We start from the raw sequence: 19,610 nt of genomic DNA on the forward strand, positions 1-19,610 counted from the left end.
TCAAACAAAAGAGAGTGTTAGAGGTAAATCTTATAATAAAGAGCACATAATACTTGGTTTCTATCATATATTCTTTACACTGTGTTAACTGATAGGTCAGTTTGGTTACTTTGACATAAATTTTTAATCTTTCTTTTCTAGCTCACTGATTTAAAAAACAAAGAAGTAAGCCTTACCAGTCATTCAGGGTTTGGCAGTCTGGCCACATTAGATTCTTCTGTTGCAAAAACAGGTTCCTTTCAAAAGTGGAAGGGTTGTGGTCTGAAATAGTAACAAACTTGAAACAGGCATGTTTTATACAACTACATTCAAATGAAATAAATCAGTAAAGTTTCCTGTAAATAAACTTTAAATATGCGCTTAAGAGTGTTCATTTGTTCAGTTTGCAGTTCTTGGGCTAGCATGGTCTTTTTTTTTTCTTCATTTTTTTCCCTTCTTTTTGTTAAGCCTGTTGTCAGAATCATTTTACTGCTGTTTCTTCCGTGAAGGAAACACCAGCATTTCTCCCATGTTAGGGAAAATAACCAATTAACACTTTGAGAAAAAAACAGAAGGCAAATTCTACCACTCAACAGCGTTAAATCCTATGATCACGTTTCATTGTTAATTGCTGGTGGACTGGCTAGATGACCTTTTGAGTCATTGTTTACAGGAATAATTTTCTGGATAGTTTTCTGGATAGTAACTGGAAAAAACAAACCAAACCTCTTCTACTGGAAATGCATTTTCTAAATGGAATGAATCATACTTCTCTTCCAGTTTCAAATAGCAGTCAAGTACAGTTACCTCTGTACAAAAATACCTTTCAACATTCCTTCTCAGCCCTTCTAATGTGAAAGTAAATAAAACCATAAAGAAAAGAAACAAGTAGGTATGGGGAAAATGAAATATCTTGAAGCATTTCTGAGATGCAGGCTAAGTAAATGGGTTATTTCAGTGTTTCAGATGGTATGCTCAAGTGAGCTTCTTAAAAGCCTGGATTTATTCGTATAGTGCTTCTGAAAGAGACTAGCAAACGGAAGCGGTGGTTAAAGAGATAGCAGGAATCAGATTACCTCTTTCTGCTGAATGCAATTTGGAGAAAAGCGCAAAATGCAAAAATTGCTCTTTTCTGCCAGTGTTATACCATGAGATGGAGAAAAGAAGGTTTTCAGGTGGAGTCATCCCGTCCAACAACTTTTCAGAATATCAGAATGAAACTGCAGAAGCTTGTTTCTGTGTCTAACAAAGGTAGACAAAATGTCCATGTTTTTTTCAGAAAAAGGCACTTGCTGTTAAACCTGTTAATTAACATCCAGTAATTAACTGTGTGCCTCTGTCTATGCAATTGGATGTAGAGTCTAATATTGAAATAATGACCAGCTGATAAAGTTTGAGGGCTTACTTTTGTTTCTATTTTGTTTCTATTTTTGTTTTATTTTGTTTTGAATGGCTTTTGAGCCAAGGGTAGACAGTATTATCCTGCTTCAAAGTTTACAAGTCCCTGCTTATTCCAAGAACACTGATGCTAATACAAATGTGTGAGACCAATATATCACCAGACACTACATTGCTGCTTTGGAGAGACCTCTGAAACAGTTTTTGTTCAAGGTTTATTTTAAAATAAAGTACAGAAGATAGTCTTATCTTTGTTATAGACAAACTTTGTACGTCTTATTAAAAGAATTTGCTTAACCATCACCTGAATTGCCTGAACTTAAAGTTGAATGTAAAATTAAGGTTTATTTATTAGTAGTTAATCCTTTTTTAAATGGAAGATAACCTTTCATCATTTTTATATTAAATGTATTTTGTAATCCAGTATTTTTTGTCCTTCACAGGGAGTGCCACTCATTCTTTTATGATCAGTCTCTCTTCAAGAAGGAAAAACACATCTTTTAGTTACTGACAGCTTCACTTCTTAAGCATTAGTATTTTATTTCCACATTTCAGCTAGTCAGCCTTTTCCAGATCACATTTGATTTGTAACACAAACTAAATAAGAAGGAACGCTTTTTTGCTGCACTGAAGGTTTTTTTTTTTTTTTAATGGGTTTTATTAATTTGAAGAGGCAGGTGTTTGGCAGGATTTTCCAGAAAGGTTTCTTATCTGATGGAGGCGTGAGGTCTGTGGTATTTCAGCAAATAGAAATGGTGATGGGAGAGTGAGAGGAAGAGCCAAAGTTTTTTGTTCTAGTCATCTGATTGCTTTATTCTATCCCCAGCACCAGGTCTATCCTATATACAAGGTATGAGAGTTTCTTGATTGAATTGAGTCAATGTGTCTGGGCAAAACAGAGCGGTTTGTCGGAGACCTGCCATGCTAAGTTTGCTGCTTTTTACAAAAAAAATGACCAAAGCCAACCAACCAAAAACCAACACCCATTCCCCCCACCCCAAACAAACAAACAGGTTGAATCCTGGGCTTTGGCTCTTTCCTTCCTCCCTCCTTCCTTTCATCACACTGTGGACTTAGGCTTTGTATTCCCCAGTTGTGTTTGTCGTGCGTGACCAGCCTTGTAAGTAACAGGTTGATCATTATCAAATAGATGATCTGGATCATGAAAGAAGACCGTGTTATGCCAAGAGGCTTTCATGCTTGCATCCTTTTGCCTCTGATTATTGGCTATTACTTAAATTGCAGGGATGGGCAGAGCTGTGGCTCTTACATGAAAGAATATAATGTTTTTTTCTGTTTACTGTGGATTTTTGTGGTTTGTTTAGTAGTAAGTCCCTGTGTTTGCCTGGCATTGGAAAATATATCTTTGTCAGCATCTATTGCTTACTTTTTCATTAAATGTCTCTTCCTGCCTCATTTTATCAAGATAACTTGAAGTCCTCATTATAGAATAATTAGTTTGAAAGGTTAGAAAAGCCTGTACATTCAACTACCCCAGACCTTTTCAGGAAAAGCTCCCTTGTGTTCATGCAGTTTTTAGCATCTTTGGAATTAATTGAATTTTTGTTTGTATTACTTTCTTCAGGTGTAGTTGCTTTGAATTTTAGCTCCTGAATTCTGGTATTCACCAGATCAAAAATCACCTCTCTCTTTTAAATAGTATCAGATACATGGTGAAGGACAGGGTGTCATTAAAGAAGCTTTTCATATCTGAATCAACTATTTCACCAGGCTTGTGCAATAGTTGTTGGAGGCTTCGTTGGCTCATTAAGAGCAAGATCAATTTCAATCAATGCAGTCTGAATGCTAAAGTGTGTGATCCTGCATCACTTCCAAGATCTGTTCCAGGGGTGCCACCAGGGTTGTGAATTTGGTCATGTTTGTATAAACAACAAAAATAATAAGGTTTGTCAGGGAAGCTGGCTCTGCAATGAAGAATGAGTATGTTTTTTCAAGGAAAATTGAATTCTACATGGCAAATTCTAGCTAGCATGCAGTCAGCTAGACCTTCAAGTAAGAGGTTTTCTGGGAGCTGTGGTATCCCTTCAGCCTGGAAAGCAGACTTGGGGATCTGCATTTCAGATGGAGGTGCTTTGGCAATGCTAATGAAATGAATTATTTCTAGAAATTTTGCACAGTATTTTCAGAACTGGTTCTGTTCCATGTGCAGTCAGGCTGAGGATCCATCTGCATGAAAGTGCTGGACCTTCTATTTTGGATTGCGTGTTTTTTGGCAAGCATGGCTAAATATTTTCTATTTCTTTAAGGCCCAATCTGGATGGAGTAGTACGAGATCTACCTGCAGATTATGAAGATGAATTAAAGGAAAGATCACATGTGCAGCAGGTTCCAAGAACTGGAAATTTTAGGTCTGGTATACAATGTATTTTTCTGCTAATCACACAACAAATTCATGGTGAGAGGAAAATGTTTATTTACAATCCCTAATATGCTATCCAAAATGGTGAATTCTTTTCCTACAGCTAGTGTAATATAGGGCAAGAATGATGCATTTGCTTTGAACATAGCTATGGAAGATTGCATGCCAGTGTTGTTTTTTGAAATGACAGATCACCTGTTCTCTAACTGAGGTTGAAGTTTTAACTGATGTTTTTTTTTTTCTTTTTTTTTTTTTCCTGATAGTAGTTTTAAAATTCCATTTTTAGTTTTCTGGACTTGCAAAATTAAGACATGATCTAAGAGGCAAAAGCAAAATGTGTGTAAAGACCTTATATAAACTCTTGCTTGGCACTGCTTCTGTCTGTCAACACTTTTAAGTGCTCGACTGCGTCAGTGTTTCTGAGAGCTTCAGAAACCACAGGCAAATGAGAACTGTGAGAAATGCCTTTTTTTCCACAAGGCTTCTTATTTTGCTTGCGATGTTTCTTTGGATTTTAGAAAGGTCTCTGTCATAAATATATCACATAATGGTGTAAGTCTGATCTTTCCATTTTCTTTTTTTGTCTTTGCCAGAAATCAGGCACAAATTAGCTCTTCAGCTAATGAACCTTCCAAGTCTGCTCCTGAAATGACATATGCAACAGGCCTCGTTCTTGGTACGTATAGAAACCTAGCTCATGACACAAAGTTATTCTTTCTTTGCATATTTGACTTTTCTTTGGGAATAATTAAAAACCTCGAAAATCTAGCTGTTTCTTCATGTTAGTTTTCCCTGGTGCCAGTAAATAAATACTATTAAAAAAAAAAAAAGAAAAAGAAAAAAATATTCCTTCTCCCAGTTAATGCAATAGGGCTTTTGAATTAATTTTGAAGAGCCTGAGTTTCTTAGTTATCATTAACAGTGTAAGGCCCGTATACCTTCCTTTTGATACTAATTATTTTTGATACTTATTACTATTTTTTTTTTATTAACGACTAATGTTTTTGATATTAATATCAATTGCAGAAGTATGAGGAATAGCAGTGTTCGCAACTGTGTTCTGATTATCTCTTCCTGGTTAAATGTAGCCATTATATTTAGCAGTGAAAGTTATTGAGCTTAGTGGAAAGAAGTGTTGCTGAAAAAAAAAAAAAGCATTCCTAGCATAATTCAGTAAATAAGACGAGTAAGAAAACTAGTTCTTCAGATGCAAGCCTTTGAATGCAAGGTAGGTTTGAGTTGATGGGAAAATTGGCTAACAGGTGTGAGGTGTACTTCCTTTTTATTTTTATATTTGAACATACCTGATCTTCAGTGCTATGTGTGGCAGGACAGTTTTCTGTTTGAGGACAGCATTAAAACCATGGTGGGTGTAACTGTCAGTCTCCCTGATCTGTTCATAGCCATCTCACTGTAATAACCTACAGTTATGAAGGTTACATCTCACTGTAATAACCTACAGTACACAAAGTCATGAATTAGTCTTCCTTGCAGTCTTCGTTAGAAAAAGAATATTATGTTTTATAAAGATATGATTATTATTATTTTTTTTAAGTTAGATTGATTTCAGACTCCCCCAAAATCACAAGCCATGATGTTATCTTACCTCTTTTGGTTGCTTTACAATCCTGACATAATAACTGAAAAAAAATAATCTGTCATGAATCATGTAGGTGCTTTTTTCCTTTCACCTACTTTGCAGCCTACTTCACTTTATTGCTCAGGTTTACTTCACTTGAAATCTACGGTGATTGTGTGCATGAAAATATGTCAAGAGTCTGTTGTGTCTGATGGTCATACAAGTGGTGTTTTTTTTGTTTGTTTGTTTATTTTTAATAGAAAACACCACACATACTGTGGGGAGAACTACCAAAAGTTGTAAGGGCCTTTTTGGGTTCCTCAAAATCCGTGTGAGATGCGATCACCGTTTCCTTTTACGTACACGTATCAGCCAATACTTTTCTAATTTGTAGTAGTCATGGAAACCATCTTAAAAGTGGAGCACTTTGCTTTCCTCCCTGTGGGTTTCTAGTTTTACCTTTCCTTTTTATCCAGAGCAGTGCTTTGTAATTTTGGAGTGCTGTAGTGTATCTTCCTTAGTTGAGCATTAGAAATAATAATAATACAACAATGAAAAAAAAAATATATTTTTTTATCAGATAGCTTTGAAATTTGTAGCTCCCTGACTGTACAGAAACAGGCAAACTAGAAAAATAACAATGAAAATTATAGTAGTTCTTATTGTCATATTCAAAACAAACTTCAATATTAAAACCTCTTTTTAATCAGTAAGGATAGCGTTGTTATACACATTCTCTGATTGTATACTCTGCTGTCTTTTATGTTTTGACTTGACTGAAATGCAGTGTTTTTATCCAGTATGTTTATGTAGTTTGTGGAGCACTTACACACTGTACGACCATTTCCATTAGGTGGTCAGGACCTAGAACTTCTCCAAAGGAAAAAAGAGAAATACAGGCAAGAACTAATTGAACAGATGGCTGAGCAACAGCGAAATAAGAGACGGTAATGGAAAGTTACTACATATATTTTTTAAACAATAATAGCTGAACTTTAAAGGAATTTAATATGGAATATGGTACAAATAATTCTCATAAATAAGGAACTTTAGCTAAATAGCTAATACTATACCTAATTAAGCTAGTTGGCATGAGAGCTTTAGTTTTTAATAATAATAAAAAAAAAAATCACCAGCTTTCAGTGAAACAAAGAAAAAATTGATTTTTCATTTTAAAAATTGATTTTCAGTTTCTCAGGGATAAAGAAGCTCTAGGTGGATATATCTTTCTTGGTGGTAAAAAATTACTTTGCAAAGTTGAAAATGATTTTTCATTTCGCTTTCCAGTTTAGGAAGGGAACCTTTTGCTTTCAAAGTACTGGATTTATGCAAAATAATAGAATAAAATTTCTTATTTATGTATTAGTAGCTGCTTGCTGAATGATAATAGATATAAATATACAAACACACAGTTGTATTAATGAAAGGATAATGAATTAAAGTTACTCTTGACAGCTTCGCTGTGATTGAAAGCAACACATGCTGAAATTGCTTGAGGCTTGAAATTACAATATAGTAATTATTGTTATACTTCTGAATAATTTGAATACATTTATTATAAAGTTTATATCACTGTGATGTGAATAAAGATACATTTTTAAGAAATAATCTGAAAAGTTGTAGTAAAAAAAAAAAGCAATGTGTGGTTTTTCATTTTTTGGTAGTTGGAATTTAACTAGGTGGAATAAATGATGGCTGAGTACTTCTTGAGTTCCATTTATGTACAAAGGATATACAGTGTCCTTATTCCCTGACTCCAGAAGAAGTCAAGTAGAAGCATGTCTTGTTACTCTGTATTTGCAGAGTTGTGAGGTCTATGCTTTGAAAAAATGAGTATGGCTTACTGCTTTCTGATGTGATTTTTTTTTTTCCACAAAAATAGTGAGAAGGAACTTGAGCTCTCAGTTGCTGCTTCTGGAGCTCTAGACCCAGAAAAGAAGGTGAGGAGTTTGGATTTTTTTTTTTTCCACTTATATAGACTTTTTTCTTATTATATGTACATTGTGGTTGTTGATTCACAAAACTATAGGGCTTTTATAGAATGATAAATGTGTATCTTTTTTCTAATAGGGCACTAGGATAGAATAAAACTCAGGCCAAGGATGATAAGACTGTCCTCATTGCACATACTTTCAGCTTAAGAGGAAAATACGTTCAAGAAAGTTTTAAAACATTTTCTTTTTTCTCTTTGACCAAGTGTTCTGTAAAAGCACTAGATGTCATGGAAAAGATATTTGGCGTGCAGTGGTAGCCTGTACATGTGCACAATAGTGAGTCTTCTAGGGGAATGTAAAGTTTGCTGCTGAAAGTTTTTCTCTGTATATTTTGTTCTTTTTCAGTTAAAAAAATCCAGTTGTTTTGCAGCTGATTTTAACTCAGAGTGATGACTTTTTTTATATTTCAAAGTTGTATTTTTTTTTTACACCATCAAATATAAAAAGCAAGATATTTAATGTTGTGTTACTTGTAAGAGTTAATGCAGTTAACTCTTGTTAACATGTCTCCATGTACCTTATTAAGGTGATTATTGTACCAAGAATTTTGACCATCACGTATGTAGGAGTAAGATTGTCGGTGCTAGCAGCATTAATAGCAGTTTGATTGTCACGTAACTAGTATGATTTGCATGGGTGTGTTTATTGAAGTGGCCAAGGCCAGTGCATCTTGGGAACAGTAGATATTTGCAGTTGAATATGAAGGACAGATAATTTGCTCAAGAAATAATAAAGTAGTTAATGACTTAACTGGTTGCGAGTTTAAATTATCAGTGGTGCTGTTTTTTGAGGGAGGCTACAAAACAGAAGGAAACTTGAGATACTACTTTTGGATGTGTTCAGTGGATGTGAAAGGAGTGCTCATTTTCTAGAAGATGAAGATGAATGAATTTCTGTAACTTATAATCAACAAAGCAGTCAGCATTTGAGGCAGGCGACTGGAAATGCACATAGATAAGCAACTAAGCTGAATCAATTTTTGCTTCTGAATTGAAAGAAGGTGGTCAAGTGGTCTAGCTGCATGTTCCTGCCCTCTCTACTTAAGGCTAAGGCATCTGTGGCATGTGTTTGGTCCCTTTCTGTGAACCAATTTGGCTTGGTTAGCTGGCAAAGGTCTGAATCGTTTGTTGTTTGTTAGCTTAGAGCTAACCATGGATTCAGATGGTGAAAATGGAGTACATGGTTGGGAGCAAGACAGGAAAAGAGGTAAAACTGAGCAGAGGATGCTGGTGCTTTTGGCTGCAGCAGGCTGAAAAGTCAGCATAAACAATCATGTCTGATCAGACGTGAACAGCCAGAAGCATGCTGTGGTGAAGCATTCCACATACTGCATCTTGCTCAGAGACTGAAAAGTGCTCATTGTATGAGCAAAATTATATCCAGAGCAAGTCCAGGACATGTATATTTAAAACCATTAATTTGGCTGAAAGCCTTCAATTAAGTAGAATTGCTGCATTCATTAAGCAACAGTCACTGCTAGCTTCAAATTGCTTCTTGGGGAGAGATTCTAATTAGGTGGATTTCTTGATTAATTACAGGTTGGTTAAATAGCAATGCCTGTTTCAGAGCATGTAGAAGTAGACTGTTGTATATACTGCTTGTTTAAAAGAAAACAATCCCCAGAATGAACCTACTGCCATAGTTACATCTTTAATTAGCCACAGAGCTGAAATCTGGGGCACTTTGGGAACAGTTGACATTAGGCTTGTTAGTAAGAAAGACTGTTTAAATGTTCTCCTGCTCAAGATACTGGATTTGAAAAGATAAGTTGAAAGACAAAAGTCTGTAGACTTCTAAATAATTTTAAATCACTGTAGTTTGTATGCTATCAAATTTCATTCTCACATCTAGAAATATGAAGTTAAATATTGTAAATGAATATTAATGTCTAGTAGATTTTGTGAATTGTTTATCTTAATGCTGTAGTTCATGATTGGTGAGTACTAACTGCCTTGTATATACTATCTTGCAGCTAAGTGATGAGGAGGTAAACATTTAATATTTTGCTGAAATACTTTAGGGTATACAGTTTGCTGTTAGATCTTAAATATGTAGTTGGTGCTGGTATCACTGTCTCTGCATGCATGTTAGTTGAAGCACTGCGATGTTAGGACTGGTAAATTCAGAAGCATAATCTGGTTTTATTTATATGGTGTATAGTTATGTTTTTTTTTTTTTTTTTGGGTCTTTTATAGGCTCATTTAAACAGAATATTTATGCATAGAAGCTGGTGTAAGGGCTTTCTGGGTGCGATAGGATACCTCTGAAACTAACTGATTTGCATGCCTTTGCATTACTTGCATGTTGCCTTTGAGTAGTTTCTGAGGCTGCCAGTTATCAATAAACATTTGATACTTTATTTAAAAAAAAAAAAAAAAAAAGGAAGAAACTAAACTAATTTTGTTATGTTTGTCCTTGAAAAACTCTAATCGAATCAAAGGAACCTGAAAAATAATGGTACTGCAAGGAAATGTTTATTGGAAAAAGTCTCAGTGTATGTTTGTCTTTACTCTTACTGATGATGAGATGTTTTAGTAGGGGGAGGGCATTCATAAACTTTTCCTGTGCATAATATGAGAATACTGTCAGCGTAGGAACTTGGCAGCTGCAGATAACTTGTGCTACAGCCAACTGAGTAAATGCTTTTTTTTTTTTTTCCCCCTGGATACTTTTCCCCCCCCACACACAACCATATACTTCTTAAAACTTGCCATGGAGTTTTTTTTTGGTTTTTTTTTTTTAATTCTGTGGTAAACATGGTAGATTTCCTTGTAGCAGTAGATTTCCAGTAGGTCCCTGTGAGGGGAGAAAACACAACACAAAAAAGCAGTTATTAGAAATTTGAACAGGTAATTGAGAACTAGTAGAATATTTAATGCAACCTAAATGGAGGTTCAGAGTATTTCATGTTAATAACAAGTTAACTGCTTTTTTCTTCTTTTCTTTTCTCCTTCAGCCAAATAGATTGAGGCAGTTTGGCTTGACAGCAAGGGCTTCTGAAGAGAAAGTGCCGCCTGAAAGGCCCAGGGTTGCTTTCCAAACTCCTGTGTCCATGCCTTCCGTCTCTCCAGTGAATGAAGACTTTCACCGAGGGCTTGCCAGCACTCTTGGTGAAATGGCAGCTCCCAGGTGCTTCCTAATGTCTAATCTGAACGTCCCCTCTTTTAGCTTAAAGCCATTCCCCCTTGTTCTGTCACTACACTCCCTGGCACAAAGTCTCTCTCCAGCTTTCCTGTAGGCCCTTTTAGGTACTGGAAGGCTGCTGTCAGGTCTCCTCAGAGTCTTCCCTTCTCCAAGCTGAACATACTTGAATACGGCTCTCTTAGTGGATGTTTGTGTAGAAGAGTTTTACTGTAGAAATAATGTCTATACCTAGGACTTTAAACTGTGTTGTGAGGGTGCTTGGGCACATGCCCAGCAGTGTTTGTATTGCTAGGTGGTTGCTCTGGCATGAGTTTGGACCATACAAGTTTGAGGTCTCCCAGGGCTAAGGTCGGGAATTCAGGGAATTCCCCTCGATGTTGTGGCTGAGACTAAACCGTTTTGAGCTTTAGCCATGTGGCTGAAGCTGTGCTGTGCCACTTGCCCTCTAATCAGAGACCAATCCTTGTCTTGTTTTATTTACTGTTACAGATGTAACCCGTTAAGTGTCATCAACTGAACTAGTTAAAGAAGGTGTCCTTGTTTTATGCTCTTTAGAACTCTGGAATAGTGTGGGTTCATGTACAACTACCTAAAGGAAGGTTAACACCTTATTGAGGTTTATCATGTCTCATTCCTGCATGGCACTAACGTTAAAGAGGTCTTGGACTGAGCTACATCTAGAATTTTTCCATAGTGATTTTTTTTCTTTTTTTCTTTTTCTTTGAATGATCTTTTTTCAGTTGTACAACAAAACAGAAATTGTTCCTTTTTTCTTTAAGGCTTGCACCTATGCCACCACCTCCACCACCAGTTTTGACAGACAACTATAGAACGCCTTATGATGATGCTTATTACTTTTATGGGGCTAGAAATCCTTTGGATCCCAATCTTGCATATTGTAAGTTGATGATTTCAGGGGAATTGGTTGTTAGCGATTCAGATGACTGCTTTTAATCTGTTTAAATGATGAATAATATAAACTAGTAACAACTATGTATACGGAGTGCAAAGTTGTGTATTGGTACCTTTACAGAAAACTTAAAATGCAGGACAAAGAAACCTTGCAACAATAATTTTTTTATGTATTTATGTGAATGAGATTTGCATCAGTTGGTGATATTAAAGAATGCTAGAGAAATAAAAGCAAAAGTTTTTTTCTTGTTCTGCCCTCCCACCTCCTGTAAGAATTTTGAAGTTCCAAAGAAAAGGTAAAATAGGAGCTGTAATCTTTAATTCACAGAAGCTTTTTTTAGCTTTGTTATCAATGCAACTTTCAGCATAAAATGGCTTACACTTCAGAGTATTAAACAAATTAGTACTTAAAATTGACATACAGGATCAATTTGACCTCAAGGTTGTTATCACAGAGCAAGATTTCAAAGCATGGAATTGTTTTAGAGATGCATCCCATATTATCTTGAACATAAGCAGTAGTAGGTACAGTAATTTCAAGCCTTGCTGTGGCAGAATGCTGTCATTCCTATTTCACTATGAGTACAAGTGTCAAATACACTGTAGTGTATGGTGTAGTGTGGTTCTCCTCACAGTACAGGATGCATTTTGGAAAGCATGCGGTCAAAAGCTGTTAAATTAGTTACTTTTTGTTAGTTCATTGTAAATTATGCTAATGAAGACACTTGTAAATTTACAAATTTAAGGGGTTTAGCTGATTTTAAAAGTAAGAAATGGGGTTGTACCTTTACATTGTTTTTCTTGCTTTAGGGGCATTAAGCTTTAGCTGTGTTTGATGTAGAAGTTCAAAGTCCTTGTGGTAATCATGCAGCTGGTCTGAGCACTGAGAGACATGCTTTTAAGTAATAGCAAATGCTTATTTTTAAGCATCCAAAACTTAAAATAGTATTTTATTTTTATTGTGCAGATGGTACAGGTATGATGGGAATGCAACCCACACCTAATCTGGATCCTCCATTAGTTCAAGCCCCAGTAGAGCAATCTCTGTAAGTATTAAGTGTATTCATATTCTTGTATTTGTATCTGTATTGTTGTATTTGTCTGTATTGGTATGCTTCTCATGTTGGGAGTATTTTGCTAATGAGGTGCCTTTGTATTAAAGCACGTTAAAGACAACTCTTCAAAATTCTAATTAAGAAGTCTTATCTAAACAGTAATTCAGTGATCTCCTCTGTTTTGTATATATTTATGAAAATGTTTCAGACTATAAACTGTCAGGCTATGGAAAACAAGATGTTACATATTTCAGGCAGGGATTTTTTTTCCCTTTTGAACCTGTGATGTTTTCATGATGTTTTCACATGTGTGGTTTTCTAATTTAGAAGTAACATTGGACAGAGGAATACAGGAGACAGACAAAGAAGCAGAGGAGTTTTTTCTGAAGAAAAATCAAAGCCTTCCAAAGAGGCAACATTATCTTATCAACAAGAATTGCAACAGCAGGTACTGTGTTATAAAACTTCTGATATTTTCTTGTTGTTAACGATATAGTGGTTGTAACTGTAATACGGTTTCGTTTCATATTCATTCCATACATATGCATTTAATTTACAAGTAAAAATGTTTCTTAACCCTTCCTTCCTTCATTATTTACTTTCTTCTGGTCCTCTGACCTTTTGTTAGTTCATTTTAGATACTCAGTTGAACAGCAATCTCTTCAAACTTATTGTCTCTTCAAGAGGCAGAGAAAATGCAAAGCCTAGGAGCAAACACATTACTCCCACAGATCAAATTATATAAAATTATTTTCATAAACATAAGAAGGTGTAGCTTAAATGCAATGAATTGTTTTGCTCTGGTATTTTCATTGAAAGATTGCTTTCAAGCGTTATTGCTTTAATAATTAAGAGCACTCTAATTTCAATAAGTTCTTCATGATTATTTGGTTACTAATTCAAATGCCTTGGTTTTAGTGAGTTTGTATGTGATGTCTCATCTCTTTTCAACTTCCTTTTTGATAGACTAGACAAATTTGAGTTCCATGTCTTCCAGTAGACATCCTAGTCCTCTGCTCATTTTAGTGGCATTTTGTTGCTGCACCTACATTTATAAAATGTATTTGACCATGATAAGGACACATTTCAGAAGAGATTTTGCTAGAACCCAGTTCAGTGGCACTAACGTTTTCCTATCTGATTCATTATGCTTTTCTTCAGTTGAGGCAAATAATTGCTATAAAAGTGTTATAGTTAAATTATGATTGTTTGTAGGGATACTGCCAGCCTCTACTGACAGTAGAGGCTGCCAGTCAAGGCCAAATTAAGAATAAAATAAACATTTAGGAATAGTGTTTGATACTGCACTTGTTCTTAGGCTTCTCTGAAGGTATTTTCTCACTATAGTATTAAGAAATAAATTCTATTTTGCCATGTGAGGGACGGCACAGCTTGATGTAAAGTTCTAATAAACCTGGCACAATACACCTTTTCAAAGCTATTATGCTGCTTCTCGTTGTAAGTGAACAAAATGTTCAGAACCATTTTTTTCCCCTATAGGCAAACCTGACTTACCATTTTTGGAAACAGTCTCCAGGACTAGACAGGTCTTTGTTTTGACTCGCTGCATCTCTTATGAAATTGTCTGACTATGAGATAAAAGGAAACATTTATTGCACAGAAGGAACAAACTTAAGAAAATACGTTAACATATTTCAGCAACAGAAATAGCAGCTAATGTTTCAAAAGCTTTGAATGGAAGTTTGACTTTTTTTTTTTAACAGCTGTTCATGTTATAAATGCTGTATGAAGTAAGGAGATCTAGTTACATACATTTAACCTGTTGAAAAAAAGAAGGAACAAACCGTATGAGCAGTTAAACATTCTGTATTGCTGCACAAAAAATATTTCATGAATAGTTACAGAACTGTATCACATTCTCTTAAAACATTTATGGGTAAAAGTATTTATCCCATCTCTAATCTAAGTTTAGGCTAAACAAAATCAGGTTGAGAGAATCAGGTGCCGTAATGCCGTGGAGCTTTGCCTGTTTAAATTTCAGGCAGTACAGCCTTCTGTACTGCAAGATCCAAGGATATGGAACTTTTGATCTACTGAAAGTGTCAGACGTGAATATTTGGAAGTCTTATAATGTGTATCTCTGTACGTTGTGACACCAGTGTTCAGTGCTCTGTCTGCAGTAAAGGCAATGAAATGTTTGTGATTTACTAGATACAGATGGGATAACAATAGCACTCAGCTTGTTCTGTTAACATGTTGTTAAAATTATACTTCATGTGATATTTTTATGCAACTGACTTGGGACTGCTTCTTCTTAGATAAGAGAGAGAGAGGAAAGACGTAGACAAGAGAGAGAAGAGAAGGAACGCTATGAAGCCAAGTTAGAAGCAGAAATGAGGAATTACAATCCCTGGGGAAAAGGTGGAGGTGGCGCTCCTCTCAGAGATGCAAAAGGAAATCTGATAAGTATGTTTGCCAAAATTATATGTCGTCTTTTAAAGATTTTTTTTCTTGCTCCTGTAAAAGCTCTATTCAGATATGTTTCCTTGTTTTATAACACTGATAGCACTTTATTGACAAATAGAAATACTTGTTTTAAGCATATGTACTCTGGGAATATTTAAGTAATTATTTTGGTTTCAGAAGAATCAGTCACAGGGCACAATTTAAAAAAAAAAAAAAGAAGCAACAACAACAACAAACAAAAACAGGAAACAGGATAATGTCAACTATAAACAAAGTAAAAATGCAATAGTAAAAGGAGAGGGAAGAAAAGAAGCTGTTAGAATCATCTGCAATGCAAATATGCTGAAGACTGTTGTGAAGACATTTATGTAAACATTTTCTAGGAACAGTTTGTTTTTTTTTTATGTTATTAGTTTAGAATCACTGCTAGTCTTAGAAAGTTCTACTTGTGACATGGAAAATGGAAACATATTTGAATAAATATATAAAGCTAAATGGAATATTTAAATCTCCCCAAGTAACACTGCTGGCAAATGAGTGTTTAAGTAGCAGTCAGTCAGCAGTAATGTTTTTAAGCTTTATTTCTTTCCAAGTGCTGTTTTATAGAAGATGGGAGTAGTGAGCTGGGAGATAGATAAACAACTTGCCCAGATTATAGCTATCTCTCCAGTAATTTGGAGGTAGATGTAAGATTAAAACTCAAATTCCTGATTGTGGGTCCTGGATTTGGGCCCTGTAGTATGCAAAGCTTTCTCGATTTGAAGATGTACAATTTAGGTGCTGTAGTGGACCCCATGGCAGTATTTTTTGTATAAATAAAAATAGTACTCTGTAGGCACAATTAGATTTATATCTCTCAAAATAAAACTATTAACATTAAATTCCCTTAAGTGCCACAGATTCTGTTTTGTTGAACACTCGCTCCCACACAGTCTACAGAACAGCTTTGGAAATCCTCTTAATGGTGGCTGCTTCTTTTCAGCTGAGTGAAGGGTATTTGCATGTTCACATTTGATCATGTGGCTTTAGGACCTATCCTGCATCTCACTAGCCAAGTATTTATCTCTTGTTGGCCTGTGATAGCTCTTTTCTTTCCTTCAGCGTCTTGTCGTGAATACGGCTCTACTGCCTCTTTAACAGATTTGTTTGAGATGGATTTGTTTAAGACTTAGCATGATATATGGGACTGAATGTAGGCTTCCTGTGGGAGGATTTTAATGCCATGTTAATTCTTCATCAGATAAAACCTGATCTGAGTGTTATGGATTCAACCTCCTTCATGATTCAATGGTTTATTCAAGAGGTAACAGTGGTTAGAACACACTGAAACCATAAGCCAAATGGACTTGAAACTTTTTGCTCCACCTCTTCCCACCTCCAGAAATTTAAATGTTTCCAATTAATCTGCAAAATAAGAGAATTCTTAATGAATTACCCAGAGGAATTTAAACGGGGTCTACGAGACGAGCATTTCTCATGCCTGTTCAGGGGTATAGTATCAGTTGGTTTCCTTCTGTGGAAAGCTGAATAGGTTAGTAGAAGCAGTAGTAGTCCAAAACAAATAAATGTAGCAACTTTTAAAGTCAGTGAGACTTCAAGCTTTATAACTGTTGATTTCTAGTGTTTCTAGCGTTCTAGGTTTTTAAAATGTTCTCTGGTAATAAATTATAAGAATTTTCAATGCATGGAACACTTACTGGATAACAGTTTATATATAACATGTGTATATTTATATATAATTAGTGTCTGTTTTATGATACCTTAGTGGCATGTGGTTAAATTCACAGAGTAGTTTAAAAGTCTGAGGGTAAAATTCAAAGGCTTTGTGTTTAAAAAATAATAATAATAAAAAAAAATGTGCCCAAATAGTAAGTTTAGAAGCTTATGTTTATCCCCGGAGCAGATAGAAGTGATGACACTGTCAATCGATAAGCAACGCATTTGAGTGTCTGTCTTCTTTCTCTGTGTGTTATGATAGTGTGAGTAGAGTGGAAACTTATATTAGCCTGAAGTGTGTATATGCCTCTTGAGAAACTTATCTCTGTTTGTAAATAAAGAACCAAGAGAAAGAAGTTTCTTAACCTGTTTTCCTGAATTACATACATAAAGCTATTTTTCCCACCCTACTTTAGCAACTTAATGGATAAGCTGTAAGTCAAATGTCATCAAACACAACGTGCTGTTTCTCCTAGATCTCTATTTCATGCAGTGTGACTTGTCTTTTATCTTCCCCAAAAGGGCTTTTGAGACTCTAATGCAAAAGCTGCTTTACAGAGAGAGATGTAGTTTAAAGGTTTTGGAATCTGTGTTTAAATGACTACAGTAATTCATGTTTATCATAAACACTGTTTAAAAAGATAATTCAAAAACTGCATATTGGTCTTTTTCTGTTTGTTTCTTTTTTTTTTTTTTTTTAATTGGCCTTTTGAGTGTAGCATAATGAATATTTCAAGGTGAAATTAACATCTTTGATCAGGATTTTTATGGTACAATTTTGATGTAAATTCTGATGGAAAAGTGTTTTAAAAAACTATTGGATGACGTTGTTTTGCTTACGTAGAGACATCTACACCTGGACGGAATACATGAAGACCAAAATACACCTTTATGGTTTACTGTGGTTATTGCCCGTAACAGATATCAAATGCAGTAGAGAGTCAGTACTTAAATGCCAATACTAACCTGAAAAGTATTTTACAGCTCTAAGGAAATAGAAATGGGTGGTTTCTAAATACATACTTGTCAACACAGACTTGTCAGACTTTTTTGTCTTTGAGCTCTTTGTCTTCCCATTTCATAGCTTTTGTTGGGGTGGAGGTTTGCTGTGAAGAATCATTCCTGGTAAAAGAAAGCCAACAAAATAAATACTTCAATCAATGAATCCCTGACAACTGATATTTAACCTATAGCATATATGTTCTTGCCTTTGCTTAAATTATTTGTTCCTGTAGTTGCTGTGACCACAAATGGTGGAGCTGCTGAAGCAGACCTGTATTTTGGGGAATCTGTGGTGAACATGCCTTTTATGAGAACAAAATGCTATAAACAGTTATTTCCCCTTTCCTTTAGCTGACTTGAATATGATGCACAAGCAAAATGAAGATGCGTATCATAATCCAGAGGCGAGACTATACGAAGATAAAAGGGCTATTGTATCTGTTGACCTAAGTTTGGCCTCCCCAAGACCTGAGAACGCAGAAGCATCTACAAATAAAATAGCAGGTTTTTAAGAACACTATTACAGCTCTAATTACTTATAGGTCTTAGTGATCAAACTCCTCTAGTTTCTTTACTCTTCCCTTGTAGTCCTATAATAGACGTAGTGCCTTCCACCACTGAAGTCAACTATCATGATTCTTTTGCAGACTTCTCTGTTGCTATCATTTGTGTGCACTGAAAAATGTACTTTCTTATCTGTATCATCAATAACAATAATATTTTAGTACTTGACAGTTAGGATTAGTACATTAGTTTTCTGGGTTCAATTTTATCTAATCAAATCTTGATACATATTTATTTTACTTTCAAATGATACAGTGAAATAAAACTGTACAGTAGGAGGAAAAGACGGAATAAGAGGATGGAGGAAGGTCTGCAGGTGGATGAGGTTGTAGGTTAAGATGAAACAGGTATGCTGTGGTGGTTAACAAGTTCCAAAAGGTTACAGGTAAATTAGGTATGTGTGCAGCCCTGTGCGCTGCCTCCAAGTTTTAGGGATTTTGTTTTATTTCCTACTAAAAACTAATGCATCTTTTTTCTCTCTTCTTATATTTTGTGAGATATCTAAGTGAGAGCTCTTGGGTACCAGGCCTGTCCCCAACCTGGGATGGACGAGGGTCAGGATCTGTCGTGATGCCCTTAAAATAGCCTATATGCTGTGTTTCTTTCTCCTGTGCAAATGGTTTCACTTCTTTGTAAAGAATTACACGATCATTGAAACAGTGTGCTTACTTGGTTCTGCAAGCTCATGCTTTTAAGGCTAGGCTGTTGCAGTAAGCCTGTGCACTTGTATGGGAATAAGTGGATATATTATTTCTGCTTTCATCTCACTTAGGTGGTAAGGCATTGTGTAGGGAAAGGTAAGGGTGGAGCATGAGAACAGCTAGCAGCTGTGTTCATCTCAGCTCAGTGGAGCTATGGTGTTTGCACACCCCTGAGGCACTATCCCCTGGAGTAGACTTGGTAAGAATGAGGAACATATTGTGTCAGGTGAAATGTTAACGCAACTTCTTCTTTTACTTCTTTCTCCTCTACTTCCTGTAGAGATCCTGTCCTGCAGAGGCTGTTCTGATTGTTATCCGAGTTAATCACCTTTTGTAGCGCTTTTGGGACTATAAGGTTATGACACATTCTTACCTCAGGGAGAGTAACTTGGCAACTGGTCCCCAGTGATGTTGTTTCCAGTACAGTGGAGGAAGTTGCAGAGATGGAAGAGACCTGACACTTCAAACTTCAGAGTATAGAAGGTGCCTTATAATGGCAAAGTTCAATATTCTGAGTGCTCAGAATTTTATCTGCCAGATTTTGGCCCTGTTTTTTTTTTTTTTTGTAGCATCCATTGCTATTTTACCTAATATTCCGTGTCTAAAGATTGAATAAACCTAAGGAGCAGTACTATGTGTGTTAAGTCAGAGTAAAGGCAAGCAATTAAGTTATGAAATGTAAAATCTTTGCTATTCTAATTAATTTAAATGTGGCATTTTTTAAGATACATATTCTACTGTGCAATCCGCAGTTTAATG

At 35.6% G+C, this 19,610-nt stretch overlaps 1 protein-coding gene across 1 annotated transcript in view; it reads left to right on the plus strand.

Annotated features, from left to right (window-relative positions):
• The window catches only part of CSPP1 (centrosome and spindle pole associated protein 1), a 59,066-nt gene that overhangs the window by 19,216 nt on the left and 20,240 nt on the right, over positions 1–19,610 (plus strand). Inside the window, exons 9-18 of the mRNA XM_032181911.1 lie at positions 3,645–3,746; positions 4,351–4,433; positions 6,190–6,283; positions 7,219–7,276; positions 10,287–10,459; positions 11,254–11,372; positions 12,354–12,432; positions 12,769–12,889; positions 14,721–14,868; positions 17,938–18,090. Of these exons, the coding sequence (XP_032037802.1) occupies positions 3,645–3,746; positions 4,351–4,433; positions 6,190–6,283; positions 7,219–7,276; positions 10,287–10,459; positions 11,254–11,372; positions 12,354–12,432; positions 12,769–12,889; positions 14,721–14,868; positions 17,938–18,090 (1,130 nt within the window). The remainder of the gene's footprint in view (positions 1–3,644; positions 3,747–4,350; positions 4,434–6,189; positions 6,284–7,218; positions 7,277–10,286; positions 10,460–11,253; positions 11,373–12,353; positions 12,433–12,768; positions 12,890–14,720; positions 14,869–17,937; positions 18,091–19,610) is intronic.

Source organism: Aythya fuligula, chromosome 2 (genome assembly GCF_009819795.1).
Source record: "Aythya fuligula isolate bAytFul2 chromosome 2, bAytFul2.pri, whole genome shotgun sequence".
Lineage (NCBI taxonomy): Eukaryota > Metazoa > Chordata > Aves > Anseriformes > Anatidae > Aythya > Aythya fuligula.